General features: G+C 43.9%; 1 protein-coding gene across 1 annotated transcript; it reads right to left on the reverse strand.

Annotated features, from left to right (window-relative positions):
- Positions 1-5,177: 5,177 nt before the first annotated feature.
- Positions 5,178-9,633, reverse strand: LOC120542809 (serine protease inhibitor Kazal-type 1-like). The gene is made up of 4 exons (XM_039775482.1): positions 9,532-9,633; positions 7,542-7,582; positions 7,353-7,462; positions 5,178-5,422 (listed from the first exon to the last, which is right to left on the reverse strand). The coding sequence occupies exons 1-4, from the start codon at positions 9,581-9,583 to the stop codon at positions 5,377-5,379; spliced, it is 249 nt and encodes an 82-aa protein (XP_039631416.1). The 5' UTR covers positions 9,584-9,633; the 3' UTR covers positions 5,178-5,376.
- Between the last annotated feature and the right edge of the window lie 8,467 nt (positions 9,634-18,100).

An 18,100-nucleotide genomic window follows, 5' to 3' on the forward strand; every position in this document is an offset into this window, starting at 1 on the left:
GTTCTCCCCGTGTCTGTGTTGGTTTCCTCCCACAATCCAAAGACATGCAGGTTAGGTGGATTGGCGATTCTAAATTGGCCCTAGTGTGTGCTTGGTGTGTTTGTGTGTGTCCTGCAAGGGGGTTGGCACCCTGCTCAGGATTGGTTCCTGTGTTGGCTGGGATTGGCTCCAGCAGACCCCCATGACTCTGTATTCGGATTCAGCGGGTTAGAAAATGGATGGATGGATCTTCATTGTAAAGGGTTTAAACAATGTTTTCTATGCATGTTCAATTAACCATAATCAATTCATTAACATGCACCTGTGGAATGGTCGTTAAGACTTTAACAGCTTACAGAAAGTAGGCATTTAAGGTCACAGTTCTAAAAACTACGTTTCTTTTTTTGCTGAGTATATATCTATATATGTGCACAAAACCACGCTTTTATCAAGGCTTCTGTCGGGTAGTCTTTTGAAATGAAATTTTCCTCCAATCAGTCCTAGCAACACGCTTTCTTCCGACTGTTACATTTTTGTAGCTCTGATGTGTGCGTCAACGTAATCGGTGTACCAGGAAATCATGCATTGAGAGAAGTTCCCCTTTACTTGGAATTGAAAGTGTGATTAAATGCGTTATTTTTTACCGCGTTATGGAGCACATGCATCGAAGCTTCTCAGCTGTGCTTGTGCTAAGAAAAGGAAACATTTTAAAAATAACGTAACACGATTGTCAATGTAACCTTTTGTAATTAGTGCCTGGAGGATTCAGTGTGGAGAAACTCTAGAGACAGCGTGTGTATTAACTTGTGGATTTTTCTGTGAGTATTTGGTGGCAGTCTGATGAAGTTGCTTCGGAAGACGGCGTTAGCCGCGGAGCTCAGCTCAGAGCGAAATGAGGTGATTGGGAGGGGAGATGATGACGTGACTCCCCCACCCGCCTTAACTGTCAATCCCCCACAAACACAGTCTCTCGGAATTTGCATTAGCACACCCCTTCACCTACAATTTTAACTTAGTTACAAAGTGATCAAAACTCTCGTTTATATCCTGCGTCCTCTCATTAAACTTGTATCCCGCATTACCCGTGGGCATGAGAAACGCCAGCGGCAGCCTGTCTAGGAACTTAATTTAAAGTTTAGGTAGCTGCACTCATGAATATGGTTGTATGTGTCACTCGCTCGTTTCTTATTGTTTCGCTGCCTTCTCAATTATATAATTCATGTTTTCTTAAGCGCTTTTTGGAGGTCTTCCTTGTTTTCTACGCACTGCGTTGAAAGTCAGTTCACGTGATTACGTGGAGGCGTGATGATGTCACACGAAACTCCGCCCCCACGTCTTTCCAGCTCAACTCCATTACAGTATATGGAGATAAATACCTTCCAGTTATGACCATTACGCGTAGAATTTCGATATAAAACCTGTCCAACTTTTGTAAGGAAGCTGTAAGGAATCAACCTGCCAAATTTCAGCCTTCCACCCACACGGGAAGTTGGAGAATTAGTGATGAGTCAGTGAGTGATTGAGTGAGTGAGTGAGGGCTTTGACTTTTATTAGTATAGATTAGCAAGACTAAAAATGTCCCACACATTCAGTAAAGATATAAGCCAGACTGTGGAGTGTCAGGGCGTATAATAAACTGTGTCTGCAGACCTTAGATTGGCGACATACACAGAGACAGCGACAGGCACGCGCCAATCGCAGGCATCAACCTGTCAGTGTGTGAGGAGAGCGCAGTCGGAGGGGAGGTGAGGCTCGTCGCTCCCTCACCTCGTATTTCTCCCCTGTATTTGAAGAGGAAATGCGCCAATTCAGCGATTTTGACAATAAAAATGATCAAAGTTATTGGAATTACACAGAAATCAAAGTTATAGCACAGACCAGCGGACAAATTTAAGATGAGCTCGTCACACTTTCCTTTACTACAAAGAATCTTCTTGTGACTTTGATTCCTCCTTTTCTTATTTCACTCATGTAAACCACGAAGCCTTCTGACTTCCACCTGTGTCACATTTCTTATGTTTGCTCCTTCCTCTCCTTTTGAGAATCTGTCCCTGTTTTTGTCACATCCCACATTGATTATTGTGACTCGCTACTCACAGGTGCCCGTTCTGATCTGATATCACAGTCCTGACACAGACAGCGAGCAGCACATCACAGCCATCCTGCTGCACCTTCACAGCTCCCTGTGTCTTACATGATCAAGTAGGAAATTCTATTATTAACCTCCAAAGCCTTCAATGGCCTCACATTGTAGTACGTCAGTGACCTTCTCCGTCACGTTCTGTTCCTGTTCGCCCACTAAGGTCCTCTGATTGTGGCCATCTTGTTGTGACAACAGGGCCTTCAGCTCTATGACTTTGGAATGACCTCCTGAAAGTAATGACATTAGCTGACATGATTTGTTTTTTTTTAACTCATTCGTTCAGGAAGACATTAAACAGACGTGACATTCTGCCCCTTCTCTCAGTTTACCTGTCTGTCTGTCCAGGTGCTCAGGGTTTGCGTTTTTATCACAAACTAGCCGTCCACCCGCGTAGTACTGAAGCAGGACAAACTTTAAAAATCAATTAACAAACAAACAAATAAACAAAGCGGAGGCAAGGAGCACTCGAAACGTGGCGAGAGGTACCGCGAGTTGAACGGAGGCGGGCGCGTGAGTGAGGACGGCTCTGCCCGGCTCCCCCTGACGTCACACTTCACCCTTAGAGTCCATAGAGTCTCTCTTGGATTCACGCAAATATATACAGACGTTGGATTTTATATATATCTGATATAATATAAAGATATAGTGCCTTTTGTTCATCCATCTATTCATTATAAAGTGCCTTTCATTCATCATTTATTTATTACTAGCCGCCCCCCTGCGGCTCCGCCTGCATACTAGAGAAACAGGACAGTGAGGAAGTCCCCGCCCGGTTCCCCATTCCTGACGTCACACTCCCACCCCAGCCCATAGCCTCTGTCTCGGATTAGTGCAAGCGAATGAGCGCGATGAGAGAAGTCGCAAAATCAACCGGAATGCTCAAGCAAGGTTCGCTTCCCGGGTCCTCCCGCGTGGAGTTTGCATGTTCTCCCCGTGTCTGCGTGGGTTTCCTCCCACAGCCCAAAGACATGCAGGTTTGGTGCACTGGTGATTCTAAATTGCCCCTAGTGTGTGGGTGTGTGTGTGTGCCCTGCGGGAGGCTTTGTTTCCTGCCTTGCGCCCTGTGTTGGCTGGGATTGGCTCCGGCAGACCTCCGTGACCCTGTAGTTAGAATATAGCAGGTTGGATAATGGATGGATGGATGTTCAAGCAAGTTATAGAAAAAAAATCAGATTAAATCTGCTAAGTAATTCTCACGTTCGCAAGCTAACCGGATGTAAGGTACACCCCAAGGTAGAGTAGAGTTGCTGCTCGTCCAGTTTGGGAGACACTAGTTGAGGTGGTTTGGACATTTAGTGGGGACACCACACTGGGCACATCCCGCTGAGCAGCGATAAAGGACACGCTGTGGGGATTAAATCTCTAGAATGGTTTAGAAGCTCCTGGGGATTCCCCTGCAAGAACTGGAATCTGCAGTTTGGGACAGGAATGTCTGGACTGACCTTTTGGCCTGCTGCCACTGTCACCCTCACCAGGACACAAGCGGTTTCAGAAAATGAAATGAGATGTGAAATGTCCCACTGGAAGGCACCTTTCATCACCAAAATTCAACCGGGCCAAACCTGATATAAATGACAATGCGCTTCTAAAATGTTCCACTAGAGGGCTCTCTTGACTTTCAATTGTAAACTTGGCGCAAACATCACTGCCGGCCGAAACAGGAAACTTTAATTCCAAAATGTTCCACCAGGTGGCGACCTTCGTCTTTTCTAAAGTAAACCCGACTCGGCTTATAAACTGCTGGTTAATCACACGGCAAGCGAGACCATTTAAAAGAAGAATGTCGTCGTTTTAGGGGGATCTGCTGTTAGCTGTCTTAGGTGGCAGTTTCAGTCCCCACTAGTGACTCCCTAGGAAACCCAACTAAGTCCATGGAAATTTACAATATAGTAGTTTTCACAGTCAAAAGGCGCTATATTTAGGAGGGACTGTATAAAGTCATGAGGTGATGACATCAGTCTTCATCAGGGACTGTGTCACAATGGAGAAATACTAAGGACAGGCAGCATGTGACCATAAGGTGGCAGGTTCAGTGCCCAAGAGTGCCCCCTTGTGAGCCAAGTGAGTCGCTGCATCTTCCTGGCCCTCTAAATACAGAGAATTGTTATTCATGATAGCAAGACACTGTATATGAAAGGCACTATATAATGCTGTAAGGTGATTCCCCCATTAAATGAGAATGTCAGTTCCCATAGCAAGGCCTAACAATTTAAAAATATATAGAGCAATGGCATTCACAGTGCAAAGGTGCTGTATAAGAAAAGGCACTATATAATCATAAGGGGGCAAGTTCAGCATCCATGAGTGACCCCTGTGGTCTAAGTCAGTCACTGCACCTGCCAGGTCTCATAATATAGAAATGTGCAAAGAAGTGGTGTTCATGACAACAAGGCACCTTATGAAAAGGCACTATATAAAGTGATCAGATGGCATGAGTGAGTCATTGTGCCAGCCAGGGCTCACGATATAGAAAAATGGAATGGATTGGCGTTCATGATGAAAGGCACTATATAGAGTCACAAGGCAGAACATTTAGTGCCCACCACTGACTCCGCTTTGACCGGTGAGTCTCTGTGCCTAATGGAGTCTTTCAGCATAAAAATATGGGGAGAACTAGAGTTCACAAAAGAAAGGCGCTCTATACAAAGACACTATACAAAGTCATCCAGTGACAGATGCAGTCATCCAGGGTGACACCCTGTGACTTGAGCACAGCACTGAACCCACCAGCTGCTACTTCTTACAATCTAAAATAAGGAAAGAGCTGGTGTTCACGATGTAAGGCGCTATATTAAATCATAAGGTGGTCATTTCAGCCATCACATGACTCCTTTGGTCATCTGGTGGGCCTGCCAGGCGCTCACAATAGGAAGACACAAACCATGTGGTGGTCACAATAGAAAGAAGCACTAATAACATCACCAGGGGTCTGTGAAATGTGCCAGTACCCCTGCCAGGCCTTACAATGTAGAAATCTGGAAAGAACTGATTTGGAAGTCCCTTTGGATGAAAACGAGAGAAACACAAACACAAAGATGAGCTTGGGGGGCTCAGATTTGATGCCATGAGTAAATGTTTATTTCGGATTTGGAAGGTTCACAGGGGCTGCAGTGGGTCAGAGGGGAGCTGGTGAGGTGGTGGTCTGTGGGGTGGAGATCAGTTAATAAACAGGTGTCTGCCAGAGGACCAACATTTTCCTTGTTTTACGATGGAGATGGGAGTGTTCTTCGAAGAATCAGGTGATCGCCCGACGACTAACAAACATCTCGTTTTGTGATGAAGATCGGAGTTTTCTTTTTTCTGTAAAGGAAAGACAGAATAAAACCAATGAGCCGTGATGGACACTTACTGGAGAAGCCCCTCATCCCACCCTTGAGAGACCTGAAGAGCCGCGGTCTGCGCCACTTGTCCACCTGACATTGATCTCACTGGCAGGTATGAGAAGGGGCACCTGTAGTGGTCCTGGATCAGGTGACCACCGTCCACAGCATGGCAGTTCAGTGTTAAAAGGAGCTCATTATGTAGAGTAAGTCAAAACGGGGCATATTATGGGATGTTTGGACAGAGTCTACACCACTCTTATCACACTGTGTGACACCAAAGTGCCATTGGACCCTTATGATGAACAAAAAGAGAAGTGAGCAATAAGAGAAAAAAAGTGTGAAAGACCCCAAATACGCCTGGCAAGTCGGACCACCGTGTGAGTCACCTGACCTGCCTGTGATCAGTGCAGAAACATAAGGAAACCACTGTGCTCTCCTGCAAAGGCGCCATATAAATATCATGTAACATCAGGAGGCAGGAGCCATGCAATGTGATATCGATTTAAGCAAAGAAACAAGCCCCCCAATTGTGACATCCCAAAAGTGCCCTGTAAAACGGGGTCCGTTACAGATAGAAAGTTCTAGATAGTGTTGTAGACTGGGGGAGTGAGACCAGAAGAAGCAGCAGAAAGGGGAGGAATGAAAGGGACTGAGATTATGATGCAGACCACCAAGTACAGAGCAGCCCACCGTATCACCTACCCCAGCGCCTGCTGACCCGTTGATCCAGTGAGACGCCGTAAGAGGATTTCCAGAAGTGTGAAGACCCAGAGAGAGTCAGGAGATTCTCAGTGAGAGACTGACATGGCGGTGTCATTCACTGTGACAAGGCGCTATATGAAACTGGGACTTGCCTGCTCAGTCCTCACCAACGATTTTCTTTGTGTTCCTGAGTGGTGACAAACCTTTGGGATATTGAAATTAGTGGGCTGTCACTGAAGACCAGCGTGGGATGGAATTCACTTATGAAAGGCGCAATAAAATATATAAGAATGTCAGCATTGTCACCAACACTGTGGGGGTCCCGAGTGACTCTTAGCACCTGCCAGGGCTCAGAATGCACAAATAAACGGTTTTATCTACAAAGTGTCTTAGGGTGACTGTCACTCTAAAAATGTCACGTCATGTCATTGTCACAGCTGGAAAACATCCTGGTAATACTAAGGCAGGACACCAGTCCATCACTGGTCCCAGTCACACTTGTACTGGGGGTGATTTGAAATCACCAATCAACCTAACCTGCACGTCTCTGGGAATGTAGATGGACACTCAGAAAATGTGTCACCTTCACATGGACACCTCCTGGACTTGAGATTGGAGCTCAAACTTCAGGAGCCATGAAGCAGCAGCAGTGCTAATGAAATTATAAGAAGGCGCTATATAAAATGATAAGCTCGCCTTGTCAGACACCATCACGGAGTCCCTCTGTGACACTCTGTGAGTCACTTAATGTCCAAGGACACATTCTGAAACCACCCTCAGAAGGGAATTCACACTGAAAAGGCGCTACATGCTTTCATAAGTGAGAATCTGTCCTCTCTGCTATGGACTGAATGTGCAAACTTGAATGACTCGGGTTACATATGGGGTCATAATCAGGAATTCACACTCATGTGCCCCACCTGCAGTTTTGTCTTAAGGTGGGTTTCACCATGGAAAGGCGCTATATAAATCATGTCGACTCCCTGTCATGGCCTGTTTGTGTGGACTTGTGTGAGTCACTTCCCTTCTAGGACCACCAATGAAGAAATATTCAAACTACTAAGTCTTAACGTGCCTTAAGATGGGTTTCCGTTAGAAAAGGCGCTATATAAAATGACAAACATGTCTGGTTCAGTCCCAGCCACTCATTTCCTATACATTGATGTTTCCTGTTTGAATGCCCTCTTAAAGCAGTTGTCACTTACTTTATGTCCATACAGAAGAAGCACTCGTTGCCATACGTTTGGCCGTTGCTGCCACACACAGGGTCCCAGCTTAGTGAGCAGACGTTATTTACATAGTTGTCACAGTCAGTCTACAGGAATGGAGAGAACAGATGATTAGCTGGATATGAGTGCCGAGCAGTGAAGGAGAGAATTTGAGGAGACCCTTACCTTTTTATGAAATGGACAGACAGCTGCCCCATCGGAAAGGACTGTGGAAGAAAGTTAAAGAAACCCGTCACTGAATATTCATCAGCATTAATGGTTTAATATAGCGCCTTTCATCATTGCGTATTCACTGAAACATCTGAAAAAGAAAATCCTCGTCCACTTTCATAGATGAGCATTGTGGAGGACCAGAGGCACCAGCCATCATATCGGTCATTGGGTCTGTCAATGCCATCGCATCACATAAGGCGATGTCACCTAACAGCTAAACTGGTGGACTTTTCTGGCCACTGACCTGTGCAGTTTTTCATGCAAAAGAAGATAAAAGGAACTCCAAAGTAGTTCACTGTCTGCCATACATTACCTTTTATAATACATTTATTATATATGACTAATATACATATAATATATATAACTATATAACACATTTAGGGACTTTTGCTGTACAGTAGGTGCAGCAGTGCCTGTAAGGGGCAAATCAGACCTGAACAGGCCACCAGAGGGCGCACATCACCTACAGAACTACTGAAGATTCAACAATTTACTGAACATGTGAAGAAGAGAAAGACAGAAATAAACAAATGGAATATCAAAAGAAAACTCACATCTACACGGTGGGAACATGCAAACTCTACACAGAACACACAATGGCACTTGCACGTTCTAAAATTCGCCCTTTTCTCAATCAGCTTTATTTATTTGTGGTGTGACAGATAGGGGGCGCCAATGAGCCACAGGCTCCAGACACAGTGTATGTACACAGCCAGGGTTTTAAAATAAAGTCCGGTTTATTATGTGAAGATGCCTTTAATGGGTCCTCTCTTCAAAACAGCACTGTTCCTATGCGAATTCTCAATCTCCTCGCCTCTCCTCCAGGCAAGCCTTGTCCTCCACCTTCTGACTCCAACTGAACTGGATGAGGCTGACAGGTTTCTTTCTTTCTTTCTTTCTTTCTTTCTTTCTTTCCATTGCTACATGACTACACCTCCTTACAGTCCTCTCCTCACAGTTCTCTCTGGTGGCCCCCACATATTCAGACAGGGCTTCCCATCAGGACTCCAGTTCCCAAGGTGCCCTTTGGGTGTACAAATGGGAGCTCTGCCTGAGGGATTCTGCCATCTCCTTGTTTGAGGGACTTCATGGCCACAAGTGACAGTCCTTCTCTGTTCTTCTATAATATTTTCCAAGGCCAGGAAAGGTACCCACATCAAAAGTGTAGTTGGACAGAGTCTTAGAGGAGAGGAGCGGAGGCGGTCCGAAGAAGGAAGAGGGATCGTTGAGGGCCTGGACTTTGGGGTGATTGGTGCTGCGGCACTGGGTCTTCTATGTTTATTAGTGTTCCCTAATTTTAATTATTTATTTTGTCTTTTTTTCTTTCTTCATCATGCACTTTGAGCTCCATTGTTTGTATGATAATGTGCTATAGAAATAAATGTTGTTGTTCTATCTATCTATCTATCTATCTATCTATCTATCTATCTATCTATCTATCTATCTATCTATTATATAGTGCTTTCAGGTCTATCTATACACTCTCTGTATTATATAGTACCTTTTCTTCATATATTGTATAAAAACCAAATAGTGCAGTGGTGCAGTGGTAATGCTGCTGCCCGACATTTGGAGATCAGAGTTTCCATCCCGTGTCCTCCCTGCATGCAGTTTGCGTGTTCTCCCTAATAATACAAAGCCTTACCTGACCTCTCCTCCTTAATTAAAAAAAGGGACTTTGTCTGACCATTCGTATTTTCCAAAAACGGCTAACATTTTACAGATTCTGCCAGGGGTGTGAAAAGGTTTATACACAGATATTCCTAATTTCAATGTACTTAACATGTGGATGTGAGACAAAAAAAAAAAGATCATCAGTAACAAAACTCACGCAAAACCCACACAAGTAGAAACTGAACTTGAACTTTCAATCACTTTTCTCAGTTTGTAACAAAACTGGCGACTGTGGGAAAGACGCAAACCGAATAAGCAGGAATCTCACCTGAGAGGCAAATGAAGGCGACGCACAGCAGCAGGAGGCGCGTGGCAGACATCTTGACTTGTCTCGTTGGTGTGACTGTGACTGTGTGTGTCTGACTCAGACTGGCTGCTCAACAAGCTGGTGCCCTCAAGTTATAAGGTGGCACACCTGGAGAACAAAACAAAAACAAAAAACATTGCAGGCATGATCCTCCCAATTAAAAAATATCAGAACTATTTTAAATTCAGAAAGGCCTTGATGATCCAAACGTCACATAGATAGATAGACAGACAGATGTGAAAGGCACTGTATAATAGATAGATAGATAGATAGATAGATAGATAGATAGATAGATAGATAGATAGATAGATAGATAGATAGGAAAGGCACTATATGATAGATAGATAGATAGATAGATAGATAGATAGATAGATATGCAACACAAAAATGGGCTAACAGTTCAGTGATAAAGAGCAGCGAGCTTCTTAGCGTATGTCAGGAAATTTTAAGGAGGTCAGGGTCAACGAAAAAGTCATGAGATTCTACTGTTAAATAACTCACAAATGAGCCCATAGAATGCTCTCAACAGGTAATACCCATAAGGGCCAGTAGATGGCAGCAGAAATTAACAGCGCGCTACGACGCGCCGTCTTTGGCAAAGGCACTGCAGTTACCAAATGCGTCAGCGCTGTACAGACATGAACAAGTGATTTCTTAAACAGCGATTACCAAGTTTGTTTTCTAGAAGCTCTTATATATTAATAAAGAAACAACATTTCTGAATGTGCCTTTATGCAGTTTTAAACATTAAACTGAACAGATTTAGACATAAAAGGTTGCCTGAACAAGTTTGTAAAACGTAGTTAAGAGCCTTATAATTACTTGCAGAAAAAATGTGAATGTTATATCTCGAATAAAGTTAACAATGAAGGGTACAACCTACACCAAACAGACTAAGACTAAGTCAAGAAACAATCGAACAAATGTGGCAACGTTCAGACTTCGGGAAGCAGAGACTTTCTGCGCATCAGGCACAAAACTAATACACGCGCATGCTCACGCATCACCGCAGTTTTAGGACAGAAGTGACGTCATCAATCCTAAGTGAGGCGAACACAAGAAGTCTCCGTTTCTATGCACGAGCGCAGAGCTCTCGAGCTCAAACCAATAGATGGTAGAAAGTCTCACAGTAGTATTGTTATTATTATTAATATTGTTTTTAATTTTAATGATAAAAACTGTATATCTTGCAAAATGTTCTTGAAAACAGGTTGAAACGTTAACGTCACATTACATGAATGTAATCTTTGTTCTTTGGCTGGTGAGCTAATGGTTAATGACTACAACACTGGTTGCGATGTTTAGTTTGACTCGTAAAAACTGGGGGGTCAACACTTAATGTTGCATTGTCATCAAATCAGGATCATTTTTGCCCAAAGTTTAGTCTATTTTCCTGACGAAAGTACATTTCCCAGTACTTTAAGACGATATTTTAACAAAAACTAAGCTCTTTTAAGTTCTGTTTTATTGTTTGTTGTATATTTTATTTTATAAATTGGATTCATCCATCACTTCATTTCCTAACAAACGTTAACATAGTTTTATTCAACTTTTAAATCTTTTCTTTTTTCATGAAACAATCAATACACATATTCCCGTTTGGCTAAGAAGTGAAGGTTGAGTTCTTTAATGAGAAGGTAATCTATAGGGATACGGTTGGAATGTCTACGCCACTTTATACTAAATTATTTCTTCCTTTTTAGCCAGTGGTGTCAAATGATGTTGATTTTGAGAAAACTGAGCCATTAAAATCATTTGCCCAAAGTGAATATTCTGAATGTGGTGCATTAGTTAACAAGTCTGAATCTTCCTGCATTATCTTCAGAGGTGCCGTGCCTGAGATGGAGGAAGAGGAAGAGGAAGAGGAGGACTAAAGCTGAGCTCCTCAGGACTTGCAGTCGATCTTGAAGAGGAAGGTTTGGCCAAAAGAACCCTTTAAATTTATTTTTCAGTTTAGGAATAATATGGAACTTATCACTCGGGAATGTTGGGAATAAACGAATCTTAAAGTGAACTGCATATTTAATTAATCAGTGCCGTTTTTGTTGTCCGTTGCTACATTCATTATATTAGTTGTATTGTATTGTACATGGATGTTCTGTTGATCTCAGTTTAGAATGCTTTGATTTTTTTGCTTTCTTTTGATGGTGAGTAGTTTTTGAAAATAAAAAACCTTGCGTATTAGGGCCACGGAGAAGAATATATATATATATGTCGAGAATAAATTCGACATGTTGAGAATAAAGTCTGACTTTATTCTCGTAGTTTATTTTGTCATAAAGTAGAATGTCGTAATCTAAATTTCATCTTAAAATGAATGTTTAATTTCCAAGGTTTTCTCAAACCCCGTCATACGTTAATGTAGCACATTAGATGTTTTCTATTAATTGTCCCCCGACCCAGTTAATCACTACGCGCTTCTTAAACGGACTGAGGAGGCGCCGGCAGCGATCGCCTCACAGAATCCATTCACTTTATGATATTCCTGCTCTCTGAACATTTAGAATGCTAAGATAAATACTTGATATCATTTTCATGATGAAATGCATTAAAGCAGGTATTAAACATACATGGCGGTGTGGCGGTGGTGCTGCCCCCTGGCAGTAAGGGGTCCCCAGGTCTACGTTCAGTGTAGAGACCCTTTATGGACGGTGTGACGAGGCTCCAAGAAGATGAATGAATGACTGGGTATCGCGCAGGTTTAACTGAACTGTTGTGTAAATGTTGGGTTTGTGCACTGGTGGTCAGAGACATGAACACAGAATTTAGTGGATGTTCTTCTTCTTTCGGCTGCTCCCGTTAGGGTCGCCACAGCAGATCATCTTCTTCCATATCTTCTGTCCTCTGCATCTTGCTCTGTCACACCCACCACCCTCATGTCCTCTCTCAACACATCCATAAACCTTCTCTTAGTCCTTCCTCTTCTCCTCTTCCCTGGCAGCTCTATCCTTAACACCCTTCTCCCAATATACCCAGCTTCTCTCCTCTGCACATGTCCAAACCAACACAATCTCGCCTCTCTGACTTTGTCTCCCAACCCTCCAAGTTGAGCCGACCCTCTAATGTCCTCATTTCTAATCCTGTACGTCCTCGTCACACCCATTGAAAATCTTAATATCTTTAACTCTGCCACCTCCAGCTCTGTCACCTTTACCACTGTCTCCAGCCCATATAACATAGCTGGTCTCACTACCGTCCTGTAGACCTTCCCTTTCACTCTTGCTGTTACAAATCACTCCTGACACTCTTCTCCATCCACTCCACCCTGCCTTTACCCTCTTCTTCACTTCTCTTCCACACTCCCCATTACTCTGTACTGCTGATTTAAACTCATCCACCTTCACAAACTCTACTCCCCTCATCCTCACCATTCCACTGATCTCCCTCCCATTCACACACATGTATTCTGTCTTGGTGGTCCTACTGACCTTCATTCCTCTCCTCTCATATCTACACCTCTCCAGGGTCTCCTCGACCTGCAGATCACAATGTCATCAGCAAACATCACAGTCCATGGAGAATCCTGTCTAATCTTGTCTGTCAGCCTGTCCATCACCATTGCAAAGAAGAAAGGGCTCAGAGCCGATCCCTGATGTAATCCCACCTCCGTCACTCCTACCTCAGACCTCTCCACTGTCACACTCCCCTCGTTCATATCCTGTACAACTCTTACGTACTTCTCTGCCACTCCCGACTTCCACATACAATACCACAACTCCTCTCAGTCACCCTGTCATTTTCTTTCTCCAGGTCCACAAACACACACTGCGACTCCTTCTGCTGTTCTCTCTACTTTTCCATCAACATCTTCAGAGCAAACATCTCATCTGTGGTGCTCTTTCCTGGCCTGATACCATCCTGCTGTTCACTAATCATCACCTCACTTCTTAACTGAGCCTCCACTACTCTTTCCCATAACTTCATGCTGTGGCTCATCAATTTTATCCCCCTGTAGTTACTGCAGTCCAGCACAACCCCCTTATTCTTCAATATCGGCCCACCAGTACACTTCTTCTCCACTCCTCATCATCCTCTCACTTTCCAAGATTCCATTAAACAATGTGGTTAAAAACTCCACTGCCCTCTCTCCTAAACACCTCCATGCTTCCACAGGTATGTCATCTGGACCAACGGTCTTTCCATTCTTCATCCTCATCATCGCTGTCTTTACTTCCTCCTTGCTAATCCGTTGCACTTCCTGATTCACTATCTCCACATCATCCAACTTCTTCTCTCTCTTGTTCTCTTCATTCATAAGCCTCTCAAAGTCCTCTTTCCATCTGCTCATCACATTCTCCTCGCTAGTGAGTTTGTTTCCATCTTTATCCTTCATCACCCTAACCTGCTGCTCATCTTTTCCAGCTCGGCCCCTCTCTGTAGCCCACCGGTCCTTTTCTCCCTCCTTAGTGTCCAACCTCTCATACAACTCATCATACGCCTTTTCTTTATCCTTCACCACCTCTCTCTTCACCTTGTGTCTTATCTCCTTGTTCTCTTGTCTACTTTCTGCATCTCTCTGACTATCCCACTTCGTCTTTGCCATCCTCTTCCTCTGTATACTCTCCTGTACTTCTCCATTCCACCACCAGGTTTCCTTTTCTTCCTTCCTCTGTCCAGATGTCACACGAAGCACCCTTCTTGCTGTCACCCGTACTACATCTGCTGTAGTAGCCCAGCTGTCTGGTGACTCTTCACTGCCACCCAGTGCCCGTCTCACCTTCTCCCTAAACTCAACCTTGTAGTCTTCCTTTTTCAACTTCCACCATTTGATCTTTGGCTCTGCCCTCACTCTCTTCCTCTTCTTGATCTCCCACGTCATCCTACAGACCACCATCCTATGCTGTCTAACTACACTTTCTTCAATCTCCTTCAGATGGACGCTTCTGCACAGTATGTCATCTACCTGTGTGCATCTTCCTCCACTCTTGTACGTCACCCTGTGTTCCTCCCTCTTCTTAAAATACGTATTCACCACAGTCATGCCTATCCTTTTCACAAATCCACTATCCTTTGACCTTCTTCATTCCTCTCCTTGACACCATACCTACCCATCACCTCCTCATCTCCACTGTTCTCTTCACCATGTCGATTGAAATCCACTCCAATCACCACTCTCTGTTCATCACTTCATCCAGCTCTCCCCAGAAATCTTCTTTCTCACCCATCACACACCCAACTCGTGGTACATATGCACTGACAACATTCATCATCACACCTCCAATTTCCAGCTTCATCATCATCACTCTGTCTGACAATCTTTTCACCTCCAGAACATTCTTGACATGCTGTTCCTTCAGAATAACTCCTACTCCATTTCTCCTCCCATCCACACCATGATAACAATCTGAACCCACCTCTGATCCCCCTGGCCTTACTCTACTCTTTCAAACACAATAAATCAACCTTCGTTCTCTCCGTCATATCTGCTAACTCTCACCCCTTACCAGTCATACTGCCCACATTCAAAGTTCCTACGCTCAGCTCTCATTCCTGCTCTCCTCGTGCCTCATGACACGTCTCCCCGCTCTGCTTCTTCTTCTTCTTTGACCAACAGTAGCCCAATTTCCACCAGCACCCTGTTGGCTAACAATACTGGTGGCGGTCGTTGTTAACTGGGGCTCAAACGATTCGCTATGGAGATTTGTATTGTTGTCCGCATATTGATTTGGCAAAATTTGACACCAGATGCCCTTCCTGACGTAACCCTCCTCATTAATCCGAGCTTGGGACTGGCGAGAAGAAACAAACTGGCTTGTGCATCCCCTGTGGCTGGGTAAGTTGATGTTCTTCTGTGGGACTTTATTTATTCCTGGCATGTTGTCTCTATCTGATGTACCAAACCCCTCAGTTCCTATCCTTCCTTTTTCTTTCTCCACATAACCAATCCCCACACGATAAACGTCTTTGTGAAAGTTAGACTAGTTATAAACTTAGGACAAGAAGTGTTGAAAACTTTGAATAATCTTCGTTATAACATATCTAATTATGCCAACCATTCAGGGTTGCGCCCATCCCAGCAAGCATTGTGACTGTGACTGTGTGTGTCTGACTCAGACTGGCTGCTCAACAAGCTGGTGCCCTCAAGTTATAAGGTGGCACACCTGGATACCATAACAAAAACAAAAAACATTGCAGGCATGATCCTCCCAATTAAAAAATATCAGAACTATTTTAAATTCAGAAAGGCCTTGATGATACAAACGTCACAATGATAGATAGACAGACAGATGTGAAAGGCACTGTATAATAGATAGATAGATAGATAGATAGATAGATAGATAGATAGATAGATAGATAGATAGATAGAAGTGAAAGGCACTATATAATAGATAGATAGATAGATAGATAGATAGATAGATAGATAGATAGATAGATAGATAGATAGATAGATATGCAACACAAAAATGGGCTAACAGTTCAGTGATAAGGAGCTCAAACGATTTGTTATGGAGATTTGTATTGTTGTCCGCATATTGATTTGGCAAAATTTGACACCAGATGCCCTTCCTGACGTAACCCTCCTCATTAATCCGAGCTTGGGACTGGCGAGAAGAAACAAACTGGCTTGTGCATCCCCTGTGGCTGGGTTAGTTGATGTTCTTCTGTGGGACTTTATTTATTCCTGGCATGTTGTCTCTATCTGATGTACCAAACCACTCAGTTCCTATCCTTCCTTTTTCTTTCTCCACATAACCAATCCCCACACGATAAACGTCTTTGTGAAAGTTAAACTAGTTATAAACTTAGGACATGGAGTGTTCGGAGCTTTGAAAAATCTTCGTTATTCATGTTTAATTATGCCAGACATTCAGGTTTTCACCCATCCCAGCAAGCATTGTGCGCCTGCGGCACATTGAGTGCCGAGCACCGAAGGAGAGAATTTGAGGAGACCCTTACCTTTTCAAGAAATGGAGGGACAGCCGCCCCATTGGAAGGGACTGTGGAAGAAAGTTAAAGAAACCCATCATTGAATATTCATCAGCATTAATGGTTAAATATAGCGCCTTTCATCATTGCATATTCACTGAAACATCAGAAAAAAAAAAATCCTCATCCACTTTCATAGATGAGCATTGTGGAGGACCAGAGGCACCGGCCATCATATCGGTCATTGGGTCTGTCAATGCCATCGCGTCACATGCGGCGCTGTCACCTAACAGCTAAACTGGTGGAGTTTGCTGGCCACTGACCTGTGCAGTTTTTCATGCAAAAGAAGATGAAAGGAACTCCAAAGTTGTTCACTGTCTGCCATACATTACCTTTTATAATACATTTATTATATACAGTATGACTATCCATCCATCCATTATTCAACCCGCTATATCCTAACTACAGGGTCACGGGGGTCTGCTGGAGCCAATCCCAGCCAACATAGGGCGCAAGGCAGGAAACAAACCCCGGGCAGGACGCCAGCCCACCACAGGGCACACACACACACATACGGGACAATTTAGGAGTGCCAATGCACCTAACCTGCATGTTTTTGGACTGTGGGAGGAAACCCACACAGACACGGGGAGAAAATGCAAACTTCACACAGGGAGGACCTGGGAAGCAAACCCAGGTGGGTCTCCTAACTGCGAGGCAGCAGCGCTACCCACTGCGCCACCATGCTGCCCCACAGTATGACTAATATACATATAATATATATAACTATATAAAACATTTAGGGACATTTGTTATACAGTATGTGCAGCAGTGGCTGTAAGGAGCAAATCAGACCTGAACAGGCCAGCAGAGGGCGCACATCACCTACAGAACTACTGAAGATTCGACAATGTACTGAACATGTGAAGAAGAGAAAGAGAGATAAACAAATGGAATATGAAAAGAAAACTCACATCTACACGGGGGGGAACATTCAAACTCCACAAAGAACACACAATGGCACTTGTGCATTCTAAAATTCGCCCTTTTCTCAATCAGCTTTATTTATTTGTGGTGTGACAGATAGGGGGCGCCACTGAGCCACAGACTCCAGACACAGTGTATGTACACAGCCAGGGGTTTTAAAATAAAGTCTGGTTTTTATGTGAAGATGACTTTAATGGGTCCTTTCTTCAAAACAGCACTGTTCCTATGCGAATTCTCAATCTCCTCGCCTCTCCTCCAGGCAAGCCTTGTCCTCCACCTACCGACTCCAACTCAACTGGATGAGGCTGACAGGTTTCTTTCTTTCTTTCTTTCTTTCTTTCTTTCTTTCTTTCTTTCTTTCTTTCACTTTCCATTGCCACATGACTACACCTCCTTACAGTCCTCTCCCCACAGCTCTCTTTGGTGGCCCCCCCCACATATTCAGACAGGGCTCTCCATCAGGACTCCAATTCCCAAGGTGCCCTTTGGGTGTACAAATAGGAGCTCTGCCTGAGGGATGCTGCCATCTCCTGGTTTGAGGGACTTCATGGCCCCAAGTGACAGTCCTTCTCTGTTCTTCTATAATATTTTCCTGTCCATCCATATCGTCTCCTGTCCGGGTAAGGAACCACTCTACCTCCTGGTCGGGATGCCAGTCTGTCCACCATGGCATCTA

This window comes from Polypterus senegalus, chromosome 13 (assembly GCF_016835505.1).
Source record: "Polypterus senegalus isolate Bchr_013 chromosome 13, ASM1683550v1, whole genome shotgun sequence".
Lineage (NCBI taxonomy): Eukaryota > Metazoa > Chordata > Cladistia > Polypteriformes > Polypteridae > Polypterus > Polypterus senegalus.